The 17,860-nt window shown below is 37.2% G+C and overlaps 1 protein-coding gene across 1 annotated transcript in view; it reads left to right on the forward strand.

The window, feature by feature from the left end:
• VPS13C (vacuolar protein sorting 13 homolog C) overlaps positions 1 to 11,828 on the forward strand; it is a 78,975-nt gene extending 67,147 nt beyond the window's left edge. Inside the window, exons 78-83 of the mRNA XM_083871025.1 lie at positions 598 to 721; positions 1,401 to 1,515; positions 7,272 to 7,363; positions 8,338 to 8,461; positions 8,722 to 8,808; positions 10,175 to 11,828. Coding sequence (XP_083727151.1) covers positions 598 to 721; positions 1,401 to 1,515; positions 7,272 to 7,363; positions 8,338 to 8,461; positions 8,722 to 8,808; positions 10,175 to 10,264 — 632 coding nt within the window. The 3' untranslated portion in view covers positions 10,265 to 11,828. The remainder of the gene's footprint in view (positions 1 to 597; positions 722 to 1,400; positions 1,516 to 7,271; positions 7,364 to 8,337; positions 8,462 to 8,721; positions 8,809 to 10,174) is intronic.
• The last annotated feature ends 6,032 nt before the right edge of the window (positions 11,829 to 17,860 follow it).

The following is a 17,860-nucleotide window of genomic DNA, read 5'->3' on the forward strand; positions in this document are numbered from 1 at the left end:
ATGTAAAAATCACCAGCTGAAAAATAAAAAATGTCTCTTATTAACCTTCAAGTGGCAGTGATTTAAATGTTGGGAGTCAATTGTAACTGTATTATTTTGTAGCGTTTGAGTGATACTTTGATAATGTAGTGCTTGTCTCTTGGGAGGGTGACCACACCTGCTTTCTGAACCCTCCTTTGGTTCTTCCATAGTTATATATCATCAGAACCATGTAATTTTGAGATAGAAATAGTTAACTTCTATCATACTTGTGCATCTTAGTATCTTCAGAATGTTTTGTTATTACTGTCAACTTATAAAAAATTCAGCTGTTGGCCTGTAGTCCAGACTGAAAGTGTGAGAAGGAGAATCTTGATAAGATCTCAGTCCTGGGCCCTTCAGAGGCCAGTAAGGTGTTAAGTGAACAGTGATGTGTGGGCAGACCAGGCAGCACTGGGAGACTTTCCACAGACAGCTTTTTGTACAACAGGACTCTATGCCATCAATGGCTGTGGGCTGTTTCCAATACAAAACAGTTCCCCTGTAGTACTAATGGTTTAATTCTGTGGCTAAGTAGATCATGAAAACATTTATTTTTCTGTTTTTATTCTTTTTAAGGGGCTAAAAAAGAAGGTGCAGCTGGATTCTTTAAAGGAATTGGAAAGGGGCTTGTAGGAGTGGTAGCCCGCCCCACGGGAGGCATTGTAGACATGGCAAGCAGTACCTTCCAGGGAATTCAAAGGTAACAGTGCAAGAGGAGGTTTTGAAGTATTCCCCCTGTGTTGGACAGCAGGTGGTAAAGTGCTCCAGTAGTGCCACACGATTATTTGTTAAATACAAAAAGCAGAATGATGTATGAGCTTGAGAAATGTCCAGTAGCAAATATATTTTAACAATGGTATTTTAAGATGATGAGTAAATTGCTGCTTTGGGGAACATGTTGCAGTGTTGTAGTCCAGGTAGACAATAACTAACCTTTTTTTTTCATTTTGCTCCTTCCCCTGAGGAGAATTGTTAGTTAAATTTGCTGTGAAAAACAGACCACTGAAATTTTCAGAGTAAAACTTCCCAGCCTGAAATTTGGTTAGCAGTGCACATCAGGGGCTGCTTGTGTTTTAATGGAACCTTTGGATAGTGTGTTAATCAACTTGGGAACCCTTAGTAAATTATCTGCATTTGGGAATAAACTTCTCCAGTTTATTCTATAGCTGTTTAAATGCCTAGTGCAACTTTTTTATTATTATTATTATTATTATCAGTGTGTCTGTACTATTTACATCTGCAGGGTACCCAGGGTATGTAAGTGGGATGGTGTAGCAAGTGAAAGGGTGACTTCTTAAAGATGTACTGGTGAAACTCATGATTGTATTAAGCTTAGAAATAATTAAGAATTAACTAAAAATAATGTTGCACTCTGGCAGGGTGGCAGAATCAACTGAAGAGGTGTCAAATCTCCGTCCCCCACGCCTCATCCGTGAAGACGGCATCATCCGGCCCTACAACAGGGTGGAAGCTGAGGGCTATGATTTGTTTGAGGTATGTTTTGCGTTGGAAACACAGTTACAATTCTCTAACCTGCAGGGTTCCATAGAGGGTTAAGTTGCAATCAATCTGTAGCAGTCAGTATCTGAAGTAAAAATTACCCCAGCTTATTTCATAAAGCAAGCCTGGATAGCAGGGAAGGCCCAGTGCCTGGAGTAAGCTGAATGCAAAATGGAAACTGCAGCATTGCTGTTATATGGTTTCTCCATTTTATGTTCTGTAGTCACTTCTCATGCTCTGGGCGGAGGTAGTAGGATTAAGAATTATTAGGATTAAGATTTAAATATGTGAAAAAAAAATCCCCAACATTTCGATAGTTCCAAAGTTTTGTCTTTATAACAAAGCTGCGGTGGGTTTACAGACTAAGCAACTTCTTAAAAAGATTAATAGACCTTGAATTGTTTGGTTGTATCAGCAGTTAAAAAAACTGCATGAATTTTCAAAATACCACTGTTTGGTTTTTTCCTTATGTTGTTCATAATAGCAATCTGTCATAGCTACAGGCACTGTGTGGACATTTAGCCTGCTTTCTCATGTGGATGTGCCTAACATATGGAACATGAACAACATGAGTTTTCAAGTTCTTGTTAGTCAGAATCTGGTTAATTTGTATTTCAGGCTTTGTGTTCTTATTACTTATCTTTAAATGCTTATTCTGTTGCTAAAATGTTAAAGTAAATTAACTGCCTACATTAACATTTTAAGACTAAAACTTGAATATTTGCTACTTGCTTGTACATGGTCTTTTAATCCTTATTCCGCGTTCTATTTCTAACATTTCTTTTCTTTCTCCTTCTCTCCTGGCATGCAGCAAGAACTGGAATAATGGAGTAAACATTTTCCATATTTCTTGTCTGTTTCTGTTACGGTTTTTCATCTGCCTTAAGTATTTAGATAAAGGGCATGATTGCATTTACCATCCCCTTCTTGCCTATCTTTCCTGTGTAGCAATTGAATAAAATGGTGTTTCATGTTGTCCAGGCTCAGAAAACAAACTGGAATAACCATCTTCAGTAAGATTAGATGGGAGAGACAGGGAGGGTTTGTTTCCTGTATATTTATTTTTCTGAGGATGTTTAGCTCTTCATGAATGGCAGCAACAGAAGGCACTTGGACAAAAGATTCATGGTAGGTTAGGTCCTGAGTTCATTTATTTATTGGTGCACTCCTAGAGGTAGGGCAGTGGACAGAGGGGCAAAGCAACATCTTGAGCAAAATTTGAAATAATGATAGTGAATGGAATTTACTTCTGGGAAAATGCTTGCAATTTCATGACCCAGAAGCACTGTTTTCATAGAAATGCTGAGAAAACCTGTACTTGCATTTTCTGTCCTATGCTTTAGGCCTGTCAGCAACTCATCTGCTGACCCACTATGCCTTCAAGTTACTGCTACTGGTTCTTTGTGAGCTTTGCTCAGTTAAAACAGACAGCCAGCTTAGTTGACTCTGGGTTTTATTTACAGAATCTTCAGTAGCTTTGCTCTTCAACATAAAAAAATAAGTGTAAACTTTCAGCTGTTAAGAGGAGTTTACACACACACACATATAAAAATAAATATATATCTATTTCTATACTAAGCAATGCCATAAATTTCATTACTAGTACAGCATCTTAGAAATTAGCAAGCTAAGATTAACAAGCTGTTGTCAGAGCAAATTTTTTTGTCTATCATATGGGAAAAAACTTTGAAGAGAACCATCTTTGCTGGTAGTGCCTTTTAGAATGTAATGGTCAATTTAAAAATATTAAAAAAATATTTCGTGAATTTTTTTAGAGGATTAAATGAAATTGTGATATACTAAGCAGGTCAAATTTTTTCTTCGTGAGGGTTTTTATTTATTTATTTATTTATTTATATATTGTTTGGTTGATTTTTTTTATTTTTTTTAAAACTATGTTTTTTATATCTAGCAAAAAGGAAAATGTAGCACGATCAACACAGAAAATTTGATATTATGGAATTTCCTCCACATCCAGTATTGTATTTTTCCTAAAGGTGTAGATTGGAAGTGGATACAAACCTCTGTACAGTGCACTAAATACAGTTTGTTTCTTTGAAAAGTCACTTAGTGGAATGCAGGAGAGGTTTAATAAACTGTTCTTGATTTTTGTGCTAGAGGTCAGTGTTGGGAAGGCTTTGTTTTCTAAGTTAGCAAGCAATGTAAAGCAAGACAGGACAGTGTCTTTACATGGGATTGGATATTTAATGTAAAAGATGAGTCAAAGTCAGTCCTATGTGCATTTACAAATTTAATGACAGTAGGTCCAAGTGCTGGTTATTTTTGGATCCAATTTTGATCCTATGCTACAAGTATTTAACCAGAACCCACACCTTCTCATCTACTTTGACTACCCTTAATGCATATGTCCCTTGAAAAGAAATATAGGAGTGGAAACCGTGTAAGGTTACCTTAATGAATAGATGCCTCAATACTGTCCAGTGATTGGATGGAAAAACATTTTACTTAATTACTTTTGTGTGAAAGGTAGGCATTAGAGCTTGTCTTAGAGGAGCAGACACGTAGGTTTTAAAAAAAAGATACTTTTTCCACAGGAAAGTGGGAGTTTTGGTGCAAACTGGGGATCATAGCCAGGTGGAGTAGATCAGTTCGGTTGTGCAAACTTGTTCATGCAGCTCCTTGTTCCAGAAGTGCTGGATCTGAGTGTGGGCTGTGCAGGATGTGCTCAGCAGCTCACAGCCTGGGCAGTCAGCTCTGCCCTGGTGCAGCCTGTACCTCAGCTCACAGGGCACACCATGTGTGGTGTGAGACATAAAAGCACAGCATAGCTGGAGAACAAAGGAATAGGGCAGCTCGAGGAGGATTGTTTTCCAGGGAATCACTTCTCAAGAGTTTTAATCACGGTGTGAGGAGTGTTTGAGGTGAGGTTTGCCTGAGCAGGTGGTGGGAGCCTGTGCTTGCAGGGGCTGTGCCCAGCCAGGGGCTGTTGCTCACCCAGCTCCTCGGGGCTGCCATGATGTCACTCATACATTATTCAATGCCTGTGGCATTACTTTGTTTCATTTCCCAGTTAAAGCATGGAGCTTTATAAAGAATGCAGAACACCTCATGAATAATTGAGTCAGGGTGGTGAGACAGTGTTGTGTGGCAGAGCATAGACTGTGCTGGAAACTGCAGATTCTATTTCTGCTTCACTCACTGTTCTGCTGTGTAAATTTGCATTGGTTCTTTCATTTCCATGTAAAATAAGGATGAGTTAACTTCTTCAAAGTGCTCTAGTATGCTCATAAAAATAACAGCTTTTATAAAGATGTCTAAATTTGAAGAGTGTGCAGATCATGGAGTAATTTACATCAAGTGCAATCCCCTTTTTACATAATGCCACCACCATTGTGCTGGCATCTATCAGGTGTATTGAGAATAGCTCTGAGAAATACTGCATCTTTTAGGCACAGGCCTCAGTGGGAACTCTTACTTTGGTAACATATTGCATATAAAATCTAAAAATACTATTGGGATTGTTTCTGAAGTTGTGAGAAACAGGCTTTCTCTCCAAAGCTTTGAGTTTGAATAGAGAAACATGCTTATGAATAAATCTGTTTAAATATGTGGCATGTCTAATTTCTTCATATTCAACAAAAGGATTCAGAATATGGATTTCAGCCTTTGAATTACAGTCTTCACATGGTGGTGGGTTTTCTATTTCTTCAATTTTTTACTTGTTTTTGAAACAGCTAAGGTTCAGGTATAAAATGTGAGTTCATATTTTCATTTTAGTCTTATGCTGCCATGTTTCTTCTAATGTTTTGAAGAGACTTTGAGATAAGCAGTCTTTCTGGCATCTTTGTTTCCTTTCATGTACATTGTACAGTTTCAGAAATTTTTAAGATGGTCAGAAAGGGATATTTTTTTATAGAAGATGTTGGTTGACCCTATGCTTCTGGTTGCTGAAAAATGCTGGATTAAAATGTATTTCAAAACATAACATCACTAGGGAGCAAGTCCAGGAAAACACTATACTGTTGATTTCAGCTCTTGAATATTCATCCACTTTTGAGATTAAAGGATTTTTTGGAGTCAGTTGTGATGTATGATGATGCTTTAAGATATTTGTTGAACTTTTGAATATATGAAAATAAAATGCAAATATAAAAAAACCTCTCAAACCTTCTTTTAATTAATTACTATGTAAACTGATCTTTCAATTTTTGGTTACTTAAGCTGCAGAGTGTTAAACCTATTAATCACAGACAGATAACTGTGGAGTCAAGTGCAGCCTCTATTGTCATCATCTCAATGGTTTTATGGGTCCATCTAAGGAAATAAAAATGAAATAGCTATTTACAAGAAAGAACTAAAAGCATACTGAATTGTTAGTCCTTCCTCTTTCAGTTATTGTTGCTAGTTTGAGAATTGAGGAATGAGAACTTGAGGAATTTACTGTTATAGAGCCTGAATTCCACAGGAACAGCTGTAAAATGAACTGAAAATCATCTACCTTTGCTCTGAAGAATATCAAACCAATTTTGGGGCATCCATTTGCTAAAGGTTGATTTGAAATGTGTGCATTCTGCATCCAGGCATTCTTCCTTATGATTCCCATGTCCTGCACAGGAGCTGCCCATTTGTATAATAAAAAAGGTGTTTGTATTGACCTGGAGGCTACAAGCCAATATGCATTGACTTTATACTTATATAATTGTCTTGCTAATTAAACATTGTTTATAAGTGTCTTTTTTGAAGACTTACTGCACATTAGGAAAGCCAGTAGTTGACACAGATTGATTCTCATACCCACTTTGAGGCTGGGCTCCCACTGCTAGCATATTATTAATTTCCTACTTTTATCTTTTTCTGCATGATGTTTTGATGTGTATTCCTTTCCCACAAATATGTTCAGGTATCACCCTGTGAGTCTTGCTGCCTTTTATCCAGTGGGATTTATTGGGAGCTTGATGTGGGGCTGACTGTGAGCCTGGCTTCTGTGCTGGTCTGTGTTTTTGATGGAATACTGTAATCCTGGTGACATGCTCTAGGAAACATTATACTTTAGTCCAAGAGTATGTACAGAATGGGAAATCTGAAAAAAAATCATGAATAATTGCCAAAAAATTCCTAGGAGCACTTCAGTACCTTATTTCAAACCTTTTTCTGTATTTGTAGGTTGTCACTTGATTGTAGTTGTCAATTCAATATATGATGAGTAATTTAATCTGCACTTTCATACACCTTTGTATTTTGAGTATTGAATACTCATATCTGCCCAGTGCTTCAGGAGCCTGATCTTGAGGTGCATTGAGAATTTGTATCTTGAGAGTTTTTTGAAGGTCTGAGTCATGTACCTTATAAAAATACATGACCTTTGCAGGGTTTTCACTCTTGAATGAAGCCTGCAGCATGGGGTGTAGCAAAATGAACATTATTAAACAATTACTAGCACAGAAAAGAAATCAAAGCTGAAGAAGTACTCTGATACAGCAGTGTCAGTGTTCTGCCTTGGGGTGGAACAGAGCAGACTTCTCAGTGACTCAGCTGCAGGACTGAGAGCACTGTGAGAACCTGCTTTAAAGAACTGACAGTGAGGGAACTTTTCAGAAGGCTTTTGAATTCTAGACACCAATTTGATTTGTGAGTTTTGGTAGTTGGTTTTTTTGTTTGTTTGTTTGCTTGGTTGGTTTTTTTTTTTATTTTTATTTTTATTTTTTTTTTAATTATTTTTTTTTTATTTTGTGATTTTTGCTTGTTTGTTTTTGTACAGCCCCAATAAGTATTTTCTGTCTCTGTTTCAGAAGTTGCACATCAGAAAGTTGGAAAAAGAGGTGTATCGACACCACTGTGCAATTCCAAGAGGCAGAAGATCAAACCTTATTGTTACCAACAGGTATTAAATTCTGAATGCTTTTTAAGGGCTTGACATGATTTCAGCCTGGGGATTGGACATCTGGCTAGGTCTAAACTGATTGTTATTCTCTGCTTATCTATTTTCCTTCTCTATTTTCTTCTTGATTTTTTAAAAATGTTTTATTTTGTTTCCTTAATGGAAAATGTAATTTAGTTGTGATGTCAGTGCTGGATACTAGTTTGGGAAGACAATTTACTCTAAGATCAGTGTCCTTTTCATCATAGTGGAGGGAAATATTCTTTTTTTTTTTTTTTTTCTCTTTGTTTTTGATTTTTCAATTTAGGTTGTTTTAAGTGTTTGCAGTCAAGCTAACCATTTGATAATACTTGTTTATAATCTTGTTAATTCAAGAATATTCTAAGTGAAGTCTGAAGTCTTTGTACCAGCATGAAAATTATTATTTTACTCATCTGACAAGTTTTAGAGTTCAAGATATTGGCATTCCTGAGTTTGAGGACTCAAAACTTTCTGATTACATGTAGATAATGAAAAGGATTATGATCTCCACAATACACAGGTCACCAGTTTGCACCTTGCCTGAATGGATGGGAGAGGCTCATCCATAATAACACCATGGAGGCTTCCCAGTGTGTTTTTTAAATAATGACCAGCACACCTCAGAATTCAGGCTGCAAATGGACAAGATTCCCAGGCACTGGCAAAGGCCATGAATGATGATTGGGCAATTGAGTTGTTTGCAGCCTTGGATAAATGTACACTCCTCTCCTGATCCCAGTTCTTGGCCTGCTCATACTGGGTGATGTCTTACATCATCTATGACTTTTAAATGCCAAGTGTTTGTCTCAGAATGTATTAAGGAAATATGAATCCACTGTGACTTAAATCTGAATAGATAATCCCTCTTAAACAAATTCTTTCATTTTGTTTAGTTTTTCTAGTAAAGTTCTAGTCCCAGGGAGAAATTGAGTATGAATTTTTTTTTTCTTGAACAGGAGAGTCATATATGTGAAAGAAGTGGAAATCTTAGGCCATTTAACAACAGAGTGGGATTACTTATTTGAAGAATTTACACGCTATCCCTCCTATGAAGGAAATATTTTAAAAATCAGTGTTTTGGTAAGAAGATCATGTAAATTTTCTTATATTTAATACTCATTAGAGGTCCATACATGCTTTTAACTTATTTATGGTTCTAACTGCTAACTAAGGGACTGTGGGACAGGATTTACTGAAAGTTTCTTGAAAATATGACAGTTGGATTGGACAGAGACTATGTTGAAATCTAACCTGAAGTTGGCATTCAAGCCATTCAAGTATCAGATTCTGCATTCTTGTTTTGTGAGTCATCTGAAGCACATTTTTGTTCCTCTCTGCAGCAGGATCAAAAGATGTTCCAAAGAAGGGACAGTACAGGTCATGAATGTGTAAAGACAGTTCAGCTTCGGGACGAAGCTACAGCAAGGGTATATTCTTTTTTCTTTTTTTATTATTTTAATCTTCCTTTCTTACGTTATTGTTGGCAATTGTTGAAACTCAGCATGTAAAAAAGATGGTAATGTTCAGAGACTTGTGAGAGAACAGGCTGCTGTGCCTGGGGACCATTTACCATAGTTTTGTGTTGAAAAATTTGTTTTACCGAGAGTATGATGACACCAGATAGTCCAAAGCATTCAAGAGAGTTTATGCAATAATAATTTAATGTTGAAGCTACGTAGTCTTAATGTTTGAATGTTAAAGCTCATTAAAGGAAAACAATTCCCATATCTAAAGTACTAGGTTGTATTAAACCCCCTGTAGTCTGTAGGATTCCACATACCTCCTCATTATTCCAGGATCATCTAAGGCAGGACAAGTGGACCTTGGATGAAAAGGCTTATTTAGATTCCTCCCTCCTCCCTCCCCACATGTGATTTTTCTACCATTTATCTCTAAATATTTGTTCCTGTTGGTGCTGGGGAGGCTGGAGTATTTAGTGAGCCTTTGTTCTGTGGATGTTTGGATCTTGCAGGTAACTTACCTGAGGTGATCCAGCAATTTGGATAAATTCCAGACAACTTCAAGAATAGAAAAATTTACCTAGGAAACCATGGGTGTTTCTGTAGTTGTTGTATCAGGTGGTGAGAGAGGAGGTGTTCTCCCTGATAGCAAATGTGAAATCAATTGGATCCACAGTGTCATGGAAGCATCCTTGAAATTGTAGCTGCAGTAAATGGCAAGTCAGCAGATGGAATCAGAATCAGGGCCAAATTGCTGCTATTAAATTGATTGAGCCTCCTGAAAGAGTGGGTTAGACTGGGAAGGAAAAAAATTGCTATAATTTTGAGGCATTTTATATACTGGGAGAGTCTATCTTGGTTCTTTACTGTGTCTTGTGTAAAAATGTTCCTTCAGCTTTCTCTTACAGCATGTCATCCAAATCACACTTGGAATTAAGCAATTTAAATTATTCTAGTTTGTATCTTAGTGTCATGGCCAAAGCTGGAGCATTGCACAAGCACACAGATCACACTAGAAGGATACTTCCTCATGTTTAATTACCTTTTTTTGGTATTATTTCCTAACTGCACTTCCCTTTGCTAATGTTTCTGCTACTATCAATACGTTACAAATCCATATTTCTGCTCTCAAGTGCAACACTACCCGTTTACCTTTTGTGGATTTCTGTTTCTGTTCACAAATATTGTGCATGTGAATCAGGAGCCATGTATCCAGCTTAGATCAGCCTCTGTGTGTTTACGTGTTTGTTGAATTAGCTGTGTTTTAGTATCATCTTATGGAAGAAAAGTTCTACCTGCTTTAACTGTTTTTTGCTTTCACTGTATTTTACAGAGGGTTTGTTGTGCCATTCAGGAAGCCCAGACAACACGAAAACAAGAGAAGCTGGTGAAGAGAGCTTCCTCACAGCTGAGGAAACCTTAAATACTCTCTTGATAATGACAGGATTTGTCATGTTTGATGTTTGGTATGCAATTTTCTCCCTAAAATTGATTAGAAGCAACATGGAAATATTGGGCAAAAAGTAAAGATAAAATATCTGAGGTCTTCTTTCAAAGTTAACAGCCATTAACACTAGTTTTAGAAGTTATGCCTCTATTGGAAACAATGGATTTCTAAAATATGCATTTCAGTTTAAAAATTACAATTTTTGATAAAATGTTTTCCCACTCTGAAATTTTATTTTCTGCCTTCTTTAATGTCAGAGATTCTAAAATGAAGTGGGTATCTTATTTGCACTCTAAGGGTATGGTTTACAGACTGGTGGTGGTAATAATTGTGGTTCTGGTGTTTTTCCAGATGAAGTACTTCGTTTTGTGATTGAAACAAATGACAAACTCTGTTTTAGACAACATTCTCCTTAAATTACTGTACACAATTTAGCTTATATAATTTCATCTCTGAGCGTTTAGTATTAGAAGAGACTGCATTGAAGCAATGTAAGAATGAGTATATATGAAAGAAATAGGCTGTATGGTAGAAATTGTCTAGAAATGTTTACTTTGGAATGTTGTCACACTGTAAATGAAAATCTGCACTTTAAAAATGGAAAATATTATTCACCTGTCAAATGGTTTTGGTTGTGTCACTGTAGCCTAAAGAATTCTCCAGGAGGAACAGCACACTGGGTTTAACATTGTGTGTCAAAACCTGAAATCTAAGAAATTAGCTCTCCATATTTCGCAGTATAGTTACTCCATTGGAAGAATGTCATCTCATTAAGGTAAAACTCACTTTTGAAGCAACGTTTCTGTTGCAGTTTCTCTTCCTGAAGGCTGTTGGCATTCAGTTTACCACAACATTTAAACACTTAAGTGTGTGCCTGGTGTGAATAACCCCATGAACTTCCTTGAGACAAATTCCATTAACACAAGGCACATCCATAGGTGACTGAGTCAAGGACTAGATGAGTGAACAGATTTGAGTTCAGTGATCAGTGAACTGGGAGCCTTTGCTCTTAGTCTTTGGATATCATTTAAGAAAATCAGGGTCCTTGTGAAAACTCATCAAAATTTGACCTTACCAATTTCCTTTTCTTGCAGAGAATAATTTCTATTTCTTACTTCTATTTTGTAGTTGATAATAGCTGTAGATACAAACTTGATGAACCAAAATGACAATATTTTTCTACATATCCGTACAGTGCACCAGGCCTGGATTTTTAAACTCTACACTTAAGGGCTGATGCATTGTATAAATGCACTTTTAACCTGTACCTATGAGCTCACCAAAGTTAGAAAGCTTAAGACATATGAAAGTAAGCTGCCAAACACAGAACTTGCAGAGAGCATTGCACACGTGATTTTATTCTTGTTATATGAACATGGCTATTAATCCACTTTGTTACATGGGAAAAAATGCGGTACAGCCTTTAATTCTGTGCTATCACCTATTTTCTAGAAAGCTGTGCACAAGCAACAAATAAATTAGCTGTCCAGGTTGTATGTATATCAAGTTTATGTTTTTAAAAAAATGACAATAAATTTTTATATGCAAATATTTGTACTATGATTTAAAGTATTGTTGCTTCTTAAGTGTAATATGTGCTGTTGTTTTGCCTCATGTCGCTGTATGAAAACAATCAGAGTATCAAGGTATTGCGGAAAAGCTTCCTATAGCTCAGCAGTTTTTACATCTTATTTTCTGACATTTAGGGACAGTTGTATGTGTACTGCCTCTTAATTCATACTTGAAAATAGATGTCACTTTAGTCTACTTGGTGCCTCTATAATGTGCCTCTTTCTAGGTGAATTGGAGCTTAAAATATTTCTGTAGATGCCTTTCTGACTCCAGTCCTCTGCTTGATTCCCTTATAAACTTCCTCATGTGTTGGTAAATTTTCTGGCTTGAATTGCAAACAGTAGATATTTTATTCTCTCACTTTATATGTGATTAGGTTCAATGAAGAAATTTCCTATTTAAAATAGTCAAAGCAGTAGTTTTTATTTCGGAATGCACATCTTTGCAGTTTGGGTTGTCAGCTGAATTTGAACTGGTAGATGACCTCCAGCTGGAGGATGAATGTATGGGCCTGATATTTCTGGGTCTGAGAGATTTTAGCCTGCTGGCAGCTGCTAACTTTTTCCCAAGGAAAAATTTCTCAAGAAAGCTTCTTCTCTAAAGAATCTTTGCAAACAACTCTCCTTTCTCAGAACAATCTTTCTCCAGGTGGTGTTTTGCTATTTCTCTAGTTTAACCAAAGGGATCAGAGAGGTGTTGCTCCTATTTCACCAATCATGTTAAGGCTGTATGGGAATACCTTATAAAAGGTAGTAAGAATTAGACAATAAAGCCTTTTTTCTGTTCTCTTTGCCTTGAAATATTTGGAGTCTCTCATCTTCCTTTTGTGTCCCACAACGACAATGAATGACCTTCTTTACCACTTGGATCAAGAGGACATGAGAGAGGAATTCCATTTCTTGCTTAAATGAAGATGGATATTTGGGATGAATAGAGGTTTCCAGTACTTGTCCTGGGCTTGCCTCTAGTATTCCATTCCACTTTACCATGTCTCCTCCTGTCTTTGCTTTTTTTTAAAGTGCCCTTTGGCATAGCTGCCTCCTCTGCAGCTGCAAATGCTCTTGACTCTACCTGAGCTTTGCTCTCTTAACTTCGGGAACTTCCTTTTCCCGTTCTCTGCCAGTTCTTTTCCCTAAGCTGGTGCATTTTCTGGAAGTGCTGGCTGAGGAAGTTAAGGAACAAGGAGAGTCTCTTGTCTAGTCCCTGTCTGTGTGCCCAGCATAGGAACAACTGCAGAATTACATCCTGTTAGTGTGGTCTGTTGGGGTAAGAGGGCAACAGTATGTTTTCAGACAGTCTTGAGTGGTGAATTTCAACCAGATGCTGTGATGCAGGTGAAAAGCTTTTTCAAAGGTTTTGGTGGGATTTTTTTGTTTGTTTGTTTGTTTTGTTTTTGTTTTTGTTTCTTTGTTTTGTTGTTGTTGAATGTTTTGCATTTTGTTTCATATTTTTAAAGTATCTGGCAACAAAATGTTTCTCCATACCTTAAAGATTTTATGCCTCTGTGAAGCTTTGGGGATTTTCAGTATTACTGAGCTCACCAGATTGCCAAGCTGTTGACATCTTCCTGGCCTTTTCCTTTCAGTGAGCACCCAGAAGCTTTTTGCTGTCCCAAGGGCCATTTTTTACTGAATATTAAGTCAGTAAAATTAGTGTTAATTAGAACTCCAAGCATCTAGGTCAGGCCTGGGTCCTTGCTTTGCTTCAGTTACTCTTTTGCTTTCTGTCTCATCATAGGTTTCTCCAGCTCTTCAAAAGCTTTTTTTTCCACAAGGTGTGGATGAATGTTTAGTCCTTGAGACTGTTTCTGAGCCTCTTGCTCCAGCTGTAGCCTCCTGAAACCCTTCTGAATCTTGCTCAGTCCTCTGTGCTGTGCCCTCCCTGCCCTGGCGTGCTCAATTGTCCCCTAGGTAAAGAACAGTACAGCTTTCCTCAGTGCAGATCTATGACCTAGTAACCATTTTAAAAAGATACCAGCAGAAAAATGATAATATGAGTCAAGCTGTTTCAGTGATAAAGACATTAATATGCTTGTGCTTACTTTTTTAATTCTTAAAAAAAAAGAGAGAATGATGTGAGAACTTTTGGAGTAGATAATGGCTATATGTGCTTCTTCACAGGATAGTGCTATCAATTCCACTGAACTGTGAGCTTTAAGGAGCATTTCACTTTGATAATTTTCCTTGAGTTTCTGCCCAGTCTGGAGACAAGTAATGTTAACTGTTCAAGGGGATTTTAGGCTCTCTTTCAATGAGAATTTTATTGGATTTTATTTAGACTTTTTCCCTCTCAAAGTGAGCCTCTATTCATTGACTACTGCCAGTCATTCTCTACAGAATTACAATAAGCCAACCACTTACAAGTACTTATGTGGAATTTTAAAGAAACAAACAGCACCAGACCATTCTTAAAACCCTTCAGATTGTGGAATATCATTGCAGATCTTTGCAGCCTGAGTCCAGGTGGTCCTGGGCAGCACTCTCTGCCTGACTGTGCCTGGACTGTGCAGGCTCAGGGGATCCCTGCTGATCTGGAATTCTGTCACAACAGGAAATCTAAAATATCCTCTCTCCCCCCAGCACCAAAGAAGATTACCCAGGATATGGAGTTTTGTGTTTCCAGTGATAAAGTCTATGCATCAAAAGAACTTCATACCTCTCACCATTTTCTTAAAATTTGCAGAGCCTGGAAGATTGTTTGGTTTTTATAGGCACAGAATAAGGAGCAGTTTAGTAGTAAGAGAATAAATAGTTCTGAAGGGGGTAAATTGTGAAGTTGAAGGAGGGTATAAGTAATTCAGCTTAACAATAAAGTACCAATGTTCTTACTTCATTGCTGGCAGTAAATAAGCTTTTGTTGTAGTGCAGTAACAGAGATTACAGTAGGTATATCTTCATCTTGGGCTATGCTTGGCAACAAGGATTATTTATATGAAGGTGCATTGGGTCACTCAGAAGATTTAAAAATAAATTTTTAAATAATTTTAAAAGTGTAAACTGACTTGTGAAACCTTTTGAAACAAGTTAACATCTGTTTGAAAAAAATAATTATTTCAACAGGTTGTAAAGTCGCACTTAGTCAAACCTGAGTGTGAAGACTTAATTTGGAATAGATGCCAGTGGACTGACCAGAGAAGTTTTAATGTAAGAAACAAGCGGAGGGATTTGAGAATCAACACATACAACTGCAAGTTTCATTGGAAAAATCAAAGCTTTTTTACTCAGCTTTGTTTACAAGCTGTTAAGCTTGTTTATTAAGATTTCCTGGACAAAGGTATGCTTTGGAGGGAGAGGGCAGTTCCCAGTTAAACCTGTGATGCCACAGAGCAGGAGAAGGACAGATGGAAGTCGGGGGAAGTTGTTTTACAACTAGATGTCTAATAAAAATTTGTTCCAGTTATATGAATATGTTTTTAGTTTACTAATGATCCTAATGCAATTCCATCCCTTGGATTATGGATCTTAATTGCACAATCACTAAGTAACAGTGAGGCAAATACACAGATCTCCAGACTTCAGCATTTATTATCTCTGTGCTGCAATTTGCTTCTGTTGTGGATTTTTCTAGATATTTGTCATCAACTAAGGTGGTAGCTTAATCTAGTTGCCTCAGTTGTCTGAGGGAGAAAAGCTGAAATATGAAAGAAGAAATAACTCTTAAAAGGAGAAAACTCACCTGTTGAAAGGAACATGTGAATTTAAAACTTGATTCAGTTCCCTGTATCCTCACCCTTCCTGTAAGTCAACAAGTTAACCTCTAGTTTGACAACATTTTATATTATTTAATATGAAATGAGATTGTTAATTGTTTATCTTGATCTGGTCTTTAGATTGCAAAGAGGCCAGGGGCACAAGAGAAATGGGAGGAACCCCATAATATTGACATGGTAGGTTGGGAGTGAAGGAAGGTGAAAGCAGGATAGTGATAAATCCATAAAATAGCTAGGTCTTTAGAGCTAAAACAAAATCATTAAAAAGCTAATTTGGTATCCCACAAATTCATTTTTCATCAGTAATTGGGAAAGCACCTAGTTGTCAAGACCAACAGCAGTACTTGAAAACAGTAACTTTGTTAGATTTTAACAAGAAAAAGAAATTTCCCCTTGGATTTCATTCAGAGAGGTAGAGCAATTCTCTGATAGTTTACTGGAGTCAGCAGATGGAGCACTGGAAATGCACTTTATTGCTCAAATGACAACACTCAAATTCCAGTGCTGTGTGTATCCACATCCAGCTTCTAGACTGTGCTGTTTATCAGAAGCAAGTACAGTAAAGATATTCAAGTCTGCAAAACGCTTGTTCAAAACAAAAGGCTTGAAAAGTAGAGAAGCCGTTTGTGTGCTAAATAATGGAGTAAGTTTCCAGGGATTTGAAACGTCTTCCCATCAGGTGTGACATACATTCCTCTCACATATAGTAAAAACTTTACAGGTAAATCACTGAGCTGTGCAGGTCTGAGAAATGTGGCCCTGAATCTGCCGTTGGCTTAGTTGATGTATGAGGATTGGATTGTGCTTATGAAGCTTCCTCTTGTGTTTGTGTCATCTTCACCTCTGGCTGTTGGAAAAGAAACTTGCTGTTGACTTTCCAAGATCTATGATATTACACTAAGGTGCTCATAAGCAATCCAAAAAAGACTTCTGCAGCTGATCCCATAGAATTGTTGCAGGTTAATTGTCAGCAAAAACAGCACAAAGGAATATAATTGAATAACAAGAAAATGCAGGTTTAGTATAATGAGAAACTTCCAACAGTTGAACAGCTAACTTTGTAGGACCTTCTCCACACTTTGTATACACCAACCTTGAGTAACTGATGCTGATAAACATCAAGAGTTGCTGATAAATATCAGAGTAAGCATTCTCTAAGTTAATGTGGAATTTAAAAAATAAACCAGCATATTACTTACATCAATTTGAGTGAATTGCAAAGATGCTTTCAAGTTGGACATTGGCTGTAGCAGAGCAGAAATCTCTGTGGAATGACACAGATGAGTGTGTCAGGGTTGCAAATGAAGGGATGCTGCTCTAAGTTGTTGTTCCAGTAGTAACCCACAAGGTGGGGGAATGAACCTTTGTATTGTACTGCTGTTGTCTTACATCTTTCCTGCCCACCCTTCTCCTGCCTGGATACCGCACTTTTAAAATCACCTGCTTGATGTGGTCAATGCAGAGCATGGAGCAGTAAATCAGAGCCTGTCAGAAGCTTTTCAAGATGTAAATTCAAATCTGGAGTTCTACAAGTGTTGAAAAAAATACTACAATGATCATTCACATGTTATTTGTACACAGAGTAATAAATAATCTGAATTGGTGCAGATTTCCATGGGTACAGATTTCTTTAGTGGGGAATGTTTTAGTGTGAAAGCTTTTTTTGTGTAGTTTTTCTTACATGTTCATTCTGTTAATGGTATTATTGATCTGCAGCTGGCTGTGTAACAGGCAATGTCCTATTTTCCCTCTCTGTATCTGATAAATTCAGAGATCTAAGGCAGCTCAAGAAGCCATCAGAGAGCTCTTTAACAGGATTGTGTACATTGTGCTGTTTGGCTAAAGTTAGTAAAAATCTGATTTTTCTTAGTACTTGATGGTAGATATTACACCTGTTTTAAATAGTATTTAAAAATCTAAGAGTAATACTTGAAAACAAAACAAAAATTAAAAATCAGAAATATTATCTCTATTTTGGTCTTCTGCTTCTTGCTTTAGAGGCTGCCACTATGAGCTGCTGGTAAAGATAATGAGTCCTCACTCAGCTTGTGTGGTTCAGTTGTGGGAGCCATTCTCACACCCCTGAGCTTCCAGGGCTCAGAGTGTCATGGATGTTCCTTTGCAGCGTGCAGGAATTTAAGATGCAGAAGCTCATTTGCTTTTTTTGTGTCTGTATTATTTGTTGTGAATCTCTGTTGGGTTTTAGGATCCTTTCCAGTTCCTTCTTTCTAAAGATCTCTTCCCAATTCTTTGCAAAGTAAGGCCACCTAAATGTTTAATAAGTTGGCTGG

Source organism: Zosterops lateralis, assembly GCF_965231275.1.
Source record: "Zosterops lateralis genome assembly, chromosome: 13".
Taxonomy (NCBI): Eukaryota; Metazoa; Chordata; class Aves; order Passeriformes; family Zosteropidae; genus Zosterops; species Zosterops lateralis.